The sequence below is a fragment of the Miscanthus floridulus genome, chromosome 18 (genome assembly GCF_019320115.1).
Source record: "Miscanthus floridulus cultivar M001 chromosome 18, ASM1932011v1, whole genome shotgun sequence".
In the NCBI taxonomy this organism is placed as follows: domain Eukaryota; kingdom Viridiplantae; phylum Streptophyta; class Magnoliopsida; order Poales; family Poaceae; genus Miscanthus; species Miscanthus floridulus.
In genome coordinates, this window is record NC_089597.1 from 121,670,709 (window position 1) to 121,682,339 (window position 11,631).

The window sequence follows — 11,631 nt, forward strand, 5'->3', positions numbered from 1 at the left end:
CCGTGCGCCGTGACCACGGGTAGCCAGCTAGCTAGCTGCGCCAAGCTGTCTGTGTAATTCAGCGGCCCCGCAGTCAGACTCCGATGGAGATGAGAGAACAGAACACACATGCATGCATGAATCTTGTCCGAAAGCACAGCCCACACCACATAGATTTGAAAAGAAACGAACTCGATCGCTACTATTCGAAAGAGTGTCTCTCGTCACATGAATTTTTTTTATCACAGTATTAAGACCCAACAACCTCTATCTTTCCTTTTTTTATATATAACCTACAGCCTCCACAGATCACATATTACAGATCACAATTTAACCTCCACAGATCACATATTACAGATCACAAATTTTTTTCGTACGAAAGAATAAATCACAAATCCAACACCACCGCCGCCGAAGCAGAATGCGTGGCCGACGGGGGAGGCCCTGGAGGCGCGCCTGGAGGCCCTGGAGGCGCGCCTCGCCGGCACGGGGAGCGTGCTGCACAGGTCGGCGAGTGGACCGCCTCGTCCTAGGCGATGGTTGGCCTGTTGGTCTGAAGTGGCGATGCAGGAGCCAACACGTGCACGGGGAGCGTGCCTGTTGGTCTGCAGTGTCCTCTTGAGTTGTTGGTGTGCCCGCTCGAAGAGGCTCGGCGTTCTGGGAAGGTTCGCGAAGGCCACTCCCGTGCCTGCAGGTACGAGGCATCGTGGCTAAAAAATCATGTGTTTTTTTATGCTAAAAAACACGAACATATAGGCAGTTGTACATCCGGTGGTGCAGAAAACAAACGAAAGAATAATGTGACATGCGTGCTAGTACATTTACATTGCCATCGCCCATGGCAAAACCAAACATTATTCGCCAGACCAGACCACCGATCTCTCTGGTTTCCACCACGGCGAGGCCGAACGACGAGGGATCGTGCACTGTGGCTTCGTGTTCGTTCATCCATCGATCCAACCACACGCATCCTCACCGGAGCTTGCACTCGGCGGGCACGCCCTGCGGGAACCGCTTGGCATCGGTGCAGTAGTTGTAGATCATGAACTTCCTCTGCACCCAGCGCATGCGGCGGTAGCTCATGTCACTAAGCTGCTGGTTCCACCAGCTGCCGCGTCGCCCTCCCCCGGCCGCAGCCTCCATGGCGCCGACGGGGCACTGCTGCTTGCCGTTAGCCCAGACGCAGGCGTCGGCGCTGAACCCACGGAACGACGCCACGAACGGCGCCTGCGTCCAGTCCGCCTTGACGCGCCCGCCCTGCGTGGCCCAGTCGTCGGCGTTCCAGAGACTCGCGTACAGCCTCATCGGCTGCGTCCGCGGGAACGCCACCCCGCGCGCCTCCTGGTTCTTGAAGTCCCGGATCGGCGTGCCGTCCACCGCGAAGATCACGTGCTGCGGGTTCCACACCACCGAGTAGGTGTGGAAGCCCTTGGTGGGGTCGAACCAGAGCCGGAACTGCTGCTCCCTCTGCCCTTGGCCCTGGGTGAACACGTTGGTGTGCAGCGTGTAGGGCTCGCCGGAGACGTTGCCGAGGAACTCGAAGTCGATCTCGTCGTGCGCGCTGCCGGCGGAGGAGAGGTAGAAGGTGGTGACGGTGCCCGCGGAGTTGCCGGGCACCAGCTTGATCTGCATGTCGATCTTGCCGAAGAGGTACTGGTTCTTGGACTGGAACCCGGAGCCGGAGGTCTTGTCCAGGGTCAGGTCCAGCCCGCGCCCGCCGTCCACCACCTTTCCTCGACCTTGCCCCCACGTCATCTCCGTGTCCTGGTAGAAGTTGCCGCCGTGTGCGATGGACGCTAAGCACGCCACCGCCACGAAGGCAACTAGTGCCCCTGGCCTCATCATCATCATCTTCTTCTCACCTCTAGCTCGTGTCTGTGACTGCCGGAGCTCTAGCTAGTGATAGTGGTGTGAGTAGCGTGTGTGGGGAAGGAAGGAACTTGGACTTGAGAGATGTTTCGATTGGTGTGTGAGTGGGTTGGGATGGCCATGGAGTGGGGTGGTATTTATACGGGAGCGCCGGGGTGCGGTTCCTTAGCCGTGGCAGCCAGCTAGCCAGGCAGGCAGCCGCGGGCACGGCAGGTGGTGAACCAACGGGCGAGTGCCGGGCGGCTCCGGCGCTGGGCTGGCTGGCAGGATGGCGCGTCTCCGCGGAGTGAATGCGGGTAGATTTAGGGCACGACACGGCTGGCCGCACCTTGGATCCAGCGGAAGCTGGCTGCCCGCGCGTACGTCCACGCCGGTGGGGGCCGCGCGGCGCGGGCGCCTTTACTTGCCCACGCGCGGACGCGTGACGCGTCCACCCCGACCCGACCCCGGCGGCATCCGCGAAAGGGGTGGCCTAGCCGTGCCGGGAGCCGGGTGCCGGGTGCCGGGCGGGGAAAGCGCGCGTGCAGCTTTTGGCGCTGCTTTCCTCTGCGTGCTCCGGCCGCGCACAGTGGCGCTAGCTAGCTAGTGCTACGGGGGCGTTCGCTGCTTTACAGTGAGGCGCCGGCTGGTGGTGGGCAGGCACGCAGGGGCACAGGCTGCTTGCCCCGCTCGTGCTGCCCGCCTGCCACGGCCACTGCCAGCCCCGCGGCGAGATCCGGCCGTGGCATGTGCCGAGTCCGGCTGCCGGCTCTGCTCTGCTCGGTTGCTCTTGCCTTGACCCCATGGGAGAAGGAACGCGGCGGCTGCCCTAGCCTTCCCGTCCATGGCATTCGAGTTGTACGTCCGTACTTGCATGCTGCAGGTGCAGGGTGTCCACGGTAAACGGCTAAAAACGCATGCAGTGCCGCCGGTGTCCGGTGAGACTTTCATTGGTCCGTAGTAGGGCTGGGACGAAAGTTGGATCCGCCATTACGCTGAGCAGTTGAACGGGCGGTGGCGCTAGCGACGGAAGCCCATACACGTACAGTCGTATTCGTACACAGGCAGAGGCCGTGTAGCTCAGGCCTCAGGCAGTCGAGCTGGAGTGCTTACCGGTTTCTCCTTCCAACATGCTGTCGTTAGGTACACCTATACAGGTGTGCTGATTTGGACTACGTTTAGTACAAACCAACACGACCGCTTTTGGACATGTCGAGATCGAGGCAGGGGCTGCCGAATTTGAATCCGTTACAAGGAAATTTGAACACTGAAGGATGCTTGTTACTGTGTTTATCCTCATTTGACATGGCTGAAGTGTTTTCTCTGATAATGTGCTCATGTGTGACTTTAGAAATATGCTGTATCATGAAGCAAAAATTACAGCCCCGTTCGTCCAAGTACAAGAACTAATGGTCTGTTTGGAATGCAGAAGATTTCATAAAAAAATATACAGAAATTTAAGAAGAATCAATTTATTTTCATAGGGAAAATACTAGAACAAAGAAAAATTCCCCTGTCCATATGTTGTGCGAACAGAAAAATTTTCCCACATAGGTACACCTATACAGTTGCATGATCAAAACTTGTGCTCAAATGTGGCAGTTGTGGGATCCTCGGGCTGTCCTATGCTATTTGTTAGTGATTACTAAAGATACAAATTACACATTCATATGTTTAATATTAAACACATCTTCATACCTCTTCTGACTATATTGCTGAGGGTGTTGTCTATGATAAGCATAAGGGATAATTGTCTGTTGGACATCCCAAGTGATCGTCCTTTAATGGCGGACATCCAATTTGGAGCATTTTGCCAGAAAACACTCTGGTTCTGTGAAATTAGGCTATAGGCACCATGGACCGGTTGCAACCGGTTGATAAGAGAGAACAATGGTGAAATGACATTCTTGCCCCTGCCGCGCGCGTCGCGGTCTTCTTCAACCTGGCCGTCGGCTCCGGGGCCGGCGGGTTCCTCGCGGCGCCGCGGTTCGCGCGCCGGCTACCCGCCTAGGCGGCGCGCGAGTTCGTGGCCAAGAACCACAAGGTCCTGTCAGGGGGGCGTGGCGGGAGCGGCGGGGGCCTGATGTCGATGTCGTTCGGCGCGCCCACCCCGAGGCCTTGTTCCGAAAGGTGTTCGGTGACCTGACGGTGCGCGACGCCGCGAAGCCGCCGCTGATCCCGTGCTACGACATGGCGAGCGTGGCGCCGTTCGTGTTCTCCCGCGCCGACGCCGTGGAGGCCGACGCGTTCGACTTCCCGCTGTGGCAGGTGTGCGCTGCGGCCTACGGCGTGGGCCCCACGGAGGTGGCGTCCCTGGATGGGCACACCAGGCTGCACGCCGCGGCGGGGACCGGCGGGGGTGGAGCGTCCGCCGTTGTGGCCAACCCGACGGCCGTGGCGCTCACGCATGTGCTCCACAACAAGCGCGAGTTCCCCTTCGCTGTCGGCGCGGTCGACCTCGTGGTGCTCTCCCTCGGCGGGAGCGCGCCCGCTGTCGCCTCCTTGCTGGGTCGCCCCTCATCCTCCAGCCTCCTGCGCATCGCCGGAGCCTACCAGGCCGACATGGTGAGCCTGCCTGCATGACCGGCACCATTTCTCGAACAGGGTAGCAGTTGGAACGAACAAACGGACAGGACAGGACTGACAATGCGCCTCTCGCGGTTTGTTTTGTTTCGATCGCAGGTTGACCAGGCCGTGACGATGGCGTTCGGGGAGAGCAGAGCGACCAACTACGTCCGCATCCAGGGCAACGGCATTACGCCCGGCGAGACGGTGGAGGCACGCTGGCGGAGCGGGGCGTGAGTCGGTGCTATTCCGTGGCAAGAAGCTGATGGCGCAGACCAACGGCGAGCGGCTGGACGCGCGTGGCGGAGCAGCTGGTCCAGGAGCACCACCGCCGGCTGGAGAGCAAGACCCCGTGGTGCTGGTGAAGCCCTCCGCGCGCGCGGGTGAGGGATGCGAGGTTAGCAGCAGTGGGCCTTCGACCGCCACACTGGCAGCTGCCGCCTCAGCGCCTTCGTGCGCCGACACAGAAAATAGAAAAAAAAGAGAATGGGAGAGAGGAAGAAGAAAGTGACACGGACAAGAACGTCATTTCATCGTTCTTCTCTCTCCTCAACCAGCTACAACCGGTTCAGTGATGACCTGTGACCTAATTTCACCGAACCAGAGTGTCTTCTGACATACGGTTTAAAACAAGGTGTCCGCCAGCAAACGACCATCACTTTAATTTTCGCCAGACAATTATCCCTAAGCATGAAGTACCGGTGCTGTCTGACTGAGTGTGAAGCAATATTTCAGTTGCTTCTAATGGTTTAGACTACACGTGCTATTGCAGATAGCTGAGCAATCCAATTGACAGATTTGATGAGATGCTTTCCCCCATACTGGTGCTTCTTCTCTAAACTCAATCTCACTTCGTTATATCGGATTGTTCGTGCTTGCTGAGGTATCAGTGATATCGGTCGCTAACAACCGTATATGAGTTAATTTGGTAAAATTATACAACATTAATTAACAATTCAGTTGAACTAATGCAAATTTATAATATTCAATCAGACAAAGTATAAAAAAAACGTTGAATCATTCTTGTACTTAGACCTGTACGTTTATGATCAAATATGGCCTCAGCCGTGGTTTAGTACAAAATAGTCAACAAAATAGAGTATGACATGCAAGCGTGCACGCCAGCCGGTGACATATTAAAAGGCAGACGAAAGAAATCATGAAGACTAGGTGCAAACGTGCACGTAAAGGCTAATACTAGCATAGAAAAAAAATATCAATTATATGCCTACAATGAGAACAAAATTTTTATGGCATCTTGTGGTTAGGGTACTAGATGGAGTATATTAGACATGAGAAATTGTGAACAGCTGGAACTGTAATGGTCGATCTCCTAGATCTTTAAACTGCATGACGAATTATGGGCATGTTTGGTTGATGATCAAAACTTGCTACGTCTAGCATTCGACAAATTGTGACTGCCAGAGAAAGTTTGATGAGCAAATTGAAACCACACTTAGTGGCAAAATTTGACAAGAAAATAGGTCTATGACGTATAGGACCGGGTGCTAAAAAAGTGTGGTACACTATAGTTATGGCAGCAAACCCAACAGCTACTAGAAAAACTATGACATGATTAACTTATGGCATGGTTGGTCATGAACCAAATAGACTGTATATGATAAGCCAGTGGAATATATAGAATGTGGAACCAATATTTAAACAAGCTAGATTGCATTGCAATCGTGTTGTGCGCTTGAGAAGTGGCAATTACAGCATGGTAGGATAGAGTACTCTGCTCCTTTCAAATCCTGTAATAAAAATCTAGAAAAGTTAAAATATGGAGTAACAAATAAATGTGGCGCCGTGCTAGTTTCGTAAAAGCGACTCATGGGCTGAGGTGGCAGGCCATGAGTCGACTCACGCCACTGGAGCAATCGACTCGTCCGATGAGAGGATTGAACCAATTCACCTGCATGAGTCGATTCATCGCTGATAAAAACGATTAAAATAAAGAAGCACGAACGACTAATGATTTCTTGTGAGAGAGCGGCCGGACAAAAGCAGCTATGAAACTATTTTTTTATTTGACAACAGAAAGTAACAGTTGTAATAGTTTTGTTTATTTATATAAAGGTCCCACTTAACTTAGAAATCGACTCATCCAAAACTGAGGTGGCCGTCTATCGACAGGGTATCGTCCGCAGTTCTTCGAGGGATATCCCACGAAGGTAGATTGATCGGCAGATGTGCATGAGATCAAGAACAAGAAGGCAACAGAGACACACGAGTTAGACAGGTTCAGACCGTCAGTATAACGTAATACCCTACTCCTATGATTTGTTAGTTTGTATTGGCTATTGTATGATATTGCGTGACTGTATATATATGTATCTTGATGTAGCCTATCCGCTAGGGGACCCCTACCTCTCCTTATATAGTCTGGAGGGGAAGGGTTACAAGAAAAATATCATATTTGGTACTACATAAAATCTTGCGGTGCATGTCGAGCAGCGTCGTGCACGTCTTGATATTGTGGGTTGTGCCGCCTCTGATGGTGCGGCCCATGTCTTTTCTTGTGGATATCGGGGGCCATACCCCCACAGCGAGTCCTCGAGCCTGACAGTAGGTGACGTAGTCATGTGGTGCCAGGGTCAGAAAGTAGAAGACCAGCCGAGCAGGTAGCCAGTCTCCGGGCATAGCCACGAGATGAGAAAAGTGCACATTCACCGCAGGTGAAGTGTGCCCACTTAGTCCCCAAGCCTGCTGGAAGATGAAAAATGAATCTTGTAGCAGGGTCAAAGAAAAAGAAGTCTGAAAGCTTTGTCGACATCGTCCGACATGCGCGTATTAAGACCCCAGACGTGCTTCCCAAGATCAGCACCCTGATCCGAACAACATGGAGTAGCTTGATAGCACATCGATGAGACGTAGCAAGATCCGACCACCAAGGGAGCACCGATGAGTCCCCGGCGTCGCTGGCGATGACCGAGCACCGAGGAGCGAGGAGTCCCCGGCGTCGCTGGCGATGTCCGAGCACCGAGGAGCGAGGAGTCCCCGACGTCGTTGGCGATGACCGAGCACCGAGGAGTCCCTGACGTAGCTGACGACATCCGAGCACCGAGGAGTCCTCGGCGTAGCTGGCGACGTCCGAGCAGCGAGGAGTCTCTGGCGTAGCCGGCGATGTCCGCGCACCGAGGTGTCCCCGGCGTAGGCTGGCGACGTCCGAGCATCAAGGAGTTCCTAGCATAGCTAGCGACGTCCGAGCATCGAGGAGTCCTCGGTGTCGCTGGTGATGTTCGAGCACCGAGGAGTCCCTAGCATAGGCGGCGATGTCCAAGCACCGAGGAGTCCCCGTCGTAGGCGGCGATGTCCGAGCACCGAGGAATCCCTGGTGTAGTTGGCGACGTCCGAGCAGCGAGGAGTTCTCGGTGAAGCTGGCGAGGTCAGAGTACCGAGGAGTCCCCGGCATAGCTGGCGATGTCCGATCACCGAGGAGTCCCCGGCGTAGCTGGCGATGTCCAAGCACCGACGTAGCTAGCGACGTCCGAGCACCGAGGAGTCCTCGACGTAGCTGGCGATGTCTAACGTAACTGGCGATGTCTGTGCGGTGAAGTGTGCCCACTTAGTCCTTGAGCACGAAGAATTCGAACGACGAACAATCTGGTCAACTGATCGGCGGCGAAGTGAGCATTGAGCAGAAGCGGTCGACGAATAGTTCGATCAACTGGTCGGCGACAAAGTCGATGATCCTAGCGGTCCGACCAGTTGATCGGTGGTAAAGTCCGAGCACCAGGTGATCCGATCACCTGGACGATGATCCTGCAATACAAATATGTAGAACAGGTAGTACATGATATACAAATATATGAACTCCGGACAAAAATCAGCAATGGCGATGAAATAGCGTAAGTAGCTCGGCGATTAGTTGGTGTGAAGATGTATTTAATATAAACCACCCAAACAGTTAGTGTGTAGCTAAGTCTCCAGCCCTAGCTAGCCTATTAACCATGACGCGGAGCGCGGAGCCCGTACACGTGTAGGAGGAACAGGCGTCGCTAAGGAGCTGCTATCGACCACCCATAATGCAGAGGGCAGACTGAAAGCTCTAGTTTGGTTTTAGTTAATTGATGAAACCCTAAGTGCTAACCTAGTTTATCAAGATGATTATGAGATAGGTAGCACTACTCTAAGTGATGAAGCAATGGCAAAGATCATGACAATGGTGATGGCATGGTGATGGTCAAATGCTTAAACTTGGAAAAAAAGAAAGAGAAAAACAAAAGGCTCAAGGCAAAGGTATAAAATGTAGGAGCCATTTTGTTTTAAGTGATCAAGACATTTTGTGAGTATGATCACATTTAGGATAGATAGCCGTACTATTAAAAGGAGTAAAACTCGTATCGAAATGCGGTTATCAAAGTACCACTAGATGGTCTAACTCATTGCATATGCATTTAGGATCTAGTGGAGTGCTAATACCCTTGAAAATGTTTGTGAAAATACGCTAACACATGTGCACAAGGTGATACACTTGGTGGTTGGCACATTTGATCAAGGGTGGAGAAGTTTAGGTGCAAGGGTAAGAAAACTCCACCGGCGGAGTGTCCGCCCGTAGAGTGCGGATAGTCTGATGGTGCCACCGGCGCCCTAGATAGAAAAATTGGAAGTCACTGCAAGTGACCAGACGCTGGCCTCAGCTGGACCAGTGCATTCGGTCAGTGGTAGTAGAGGGTGCGTACGTCGGTCTATTGACCGGACGCTGGGTCACTTAGCGACCGGACGCTGATAGGATGTGTCCGGTCAAACTGACGGGTCTGCACAGTACCTAGGGTATTGCACCGGACGCTGGTCTGTGTCCGATCAAGGTGGACTGGACGTGTCTGGTCAAAAAAATATGTCACGGGGAGCTTACTGGAAACGACCGGACGCTGGGGCTTCAGCGTCCGGTCAGTTTTGCCGGAGCGTCCGGTCAGCTTCGTAGCCGTTGAAATCTGACGAACAGCGTTTGAAGCTAGTGACGCGTGGCGTCCATCAGGCGACCGGACGCTGAGGGCCAGCGTCCGATCAAGTCTGACCGGAGCGTCCGGTCATCCACAGTGTGCCCAGTGAAAGGGTACAACGACTCTATTTCATAGGGGCTTCTATTTAAGCCCCATGGCCGGCTCAAGCTCACTCTCTTGCATATTTTCATTGACATAGCAACCTTGTGAGCTTAGCCAAAGCACTCCCACTCATCTCCGTCATTGATTCATCATCTTTGTGAGATTGGGAGAGAATCCAAGTGCATTGCTTGAGTGATTGCATCTAGAGGCACTTGGTATTCGTCTTGCGCTGTGGATTTTGCTTGTTACTCTTAGTGGTCGCCACCACCTAGATGACTTGGTGCAGCGGTGGAGGATCGGCATGAGTTGGTGATTGTTCGTGGCCGTCTTCGGTGATTGTGAGGGGAGTTGTACCTTCCCCGACAGAGCGCCGAAAGGTAACTCTAGTAAATTACTCGTGTCATTGAGTTACCTCACTTGTGGGTCGGTTTTTGCGGTGTTCTATCATGTAGACGAGGTTTGTGAAACACCTCTTAGTCGCCTGAAAGGATCAAGATGCCCAAGAGGGGGGGTGAATTGGGCAAATTCTAAATTTTCTTGCAATAATCAAATCCTATGGATAGCCCAATTAACCCCTTATGCCTAGAAAAGTGTTTCTATCAAGCTAACGCACAAAGGACTTGCAACCTATGTTCCAAACTTACTCTAGCATGGCAATTTTATGAATGTAAATACAAGTATTGAATTGCTCAAAGTAAATACTCAAAGTAAATGCTCAAAGTAAAGAGGGAGAGGAACGCGGCGATGTTTTGCCGAGGTATCGGAGAGTCGCCACTCCCCACTAGTCCTCGTTGGAGCACCCACGCTAGGGTGTAGCTCCCCCTTGATCCACGCAAGGATCAAGTGCTCTCTATGGGTTGATTCTTCGACACTCCGTCACGGCGAATCACCCAAAGCCGCTCACAACTTGAGTTGGGTCACCCACAACCTCCGCCTGGTGATCACCAAGCTCCCAATCACCACCAAGCCGTCTAGGTGATGGCGATCACCAAGAGTAACAAGCATGAACTCTCACTTGACCATGCGAAGCCTAATGAGAAGATGGATGCACACTTGACTACTCTTGATTCACTAATGAGGCTACTCTCTTGGATTCTCAAATCTCAATCACCTCACTAGGACCTTGCTCTTCTTAGCACTCACAAACGTGTTTCTCAGTTGTTGGAATGAGCAAAAGTAACTCCACACACGAGTGGAGCTTCTATTTATAAGGCAGCCTAAAAAACAAACCGTTATGAGCTTCTGCGGGGTGACCGGACGCTCCGGTCAGTTCAACCCATGAACCAGTAAAAATGTGTTGACCGGACGCTGGCAGGGTCCGATCACCACTGACCGGACACGTCCGGTCGCATTAAACTCTTACTGGAACCTTACTAGACTCGACCGGACGCTGAACCCTCAGGGTCCAGTCAGTACTGACCGGACGTGTCCGGTCGTAGATTCCCTTCTCTGGAACCTTACTGGAGACGACCGGACGCTGCCTTTCAGCGTCCGATCACTTGACCTCTCCAGCGTCCGGTCGCACCGAATGCAGACTGCTGATCAAATGAACTGACTGGACCCTGCGGCCAGCGTCCGATCAGCATTTGATCCTCCATTCACTTCCAACTCTCGAACATATGTGGATGAAGTTTGCTCCAAAGGATCTTAGGCATTCATAGGAGCTGCCTAGAGCTAGTTTCAACAAGTGTGCACCACACCTAACTCACTAGACTCAACTAGGTCAAGCTACCCGTCCATACCCCCCTTAATAGTACGGCCAAAGGAAAAACAAAGTCCTAAACTACTCTAAGTGTCTCTCCAACTCCAATCGACACTTAGAACTAGTCATCCTTAACCTTGTCGTCCATCCTTTGAAAACCAAAACGATTTCCATCGTAGGGGCATGACCACCTTGATTGCCCAATCGATCTCCATTACCATGACCTAACTAACTTATCTCTGCAAAACACACATTAGTCATAGTAATCTTATATTGTCATTAATCATCGAAACCCAACTAGGGGCCTAGATGCTTTTAATCTCCCCCTTTTTGGTGATTGATGACAATACCACCTCGAGTATGTGAAAGAGTGAGGTTTTTGACGGGCTTTGTTCATATAAGCTTTTGTTGATAAGAACAAAAATGTTAGTCAAGCTTATATGACCCAAGCCAACATAATGTACTCAAAGGATATGAATTAAGCATGAGTAC

General features: G+C 52.5%; 1 protein-coding gene and 1 pseudogene across 2 annotated transcripts; one reads left to right on the plus strand and one right to left on the minus strand.

Annotated features, from left to right (window-relative positions):
• Positions 1-225: 225 nt before the first annotated feature.
• LOC136521519 (xyloglucan endotransglucosylase/hydrolase protein 22-like) lies at positions 226-1,967 on the minus strand. Of its 2 annotated transcripts, XR_010775570.1 has the most exons (2): positions 799-1,967; positions 226-667 (listed from the first exon to the last, which is right to left on the minus strand). XR_010775570.1 is itself a non-coding variant. In XM_066515267.1 (1 exon), the coding sequence occupies exon 1, from the start codon at positions 1,828-1,830 to the stop codon at positions 952-954; it is 879 nt and encodes a 292-aa protein (XP_066371364.1). In that variant the 5' UTR covers positions 1,831-1,967; the 3' UTR covers positions 755-951. The 2 variants fall into 2 exon arrangements, 1 of the variants encoding a protein (XP_066371364.1); XM_066515267.1 differs by lacking the exon at positions 226-667 and having other exon boundaries at positions 755-1,967.
• A 1,757-nt stretch (positions 1,968-3,724) lies between these two features.
• LOC136524507 (patatin-like protein 3) lies at positions 3,725-5,185 on the plus strand (annotated as a pseudogene).
• Positions 5,186-11,631: the final 6,446 nt, after the last annotated feature.

Excerpts from the sequence above, each read along its gene's own strand:
- LOC136521519 (XM_066515267.1), bottom strand. The coding sequence starts at position 1,830 with ATGATGATGATGAGGCCAGGGGCACTAGTTGCCTTCGTGGCGGTGGCG.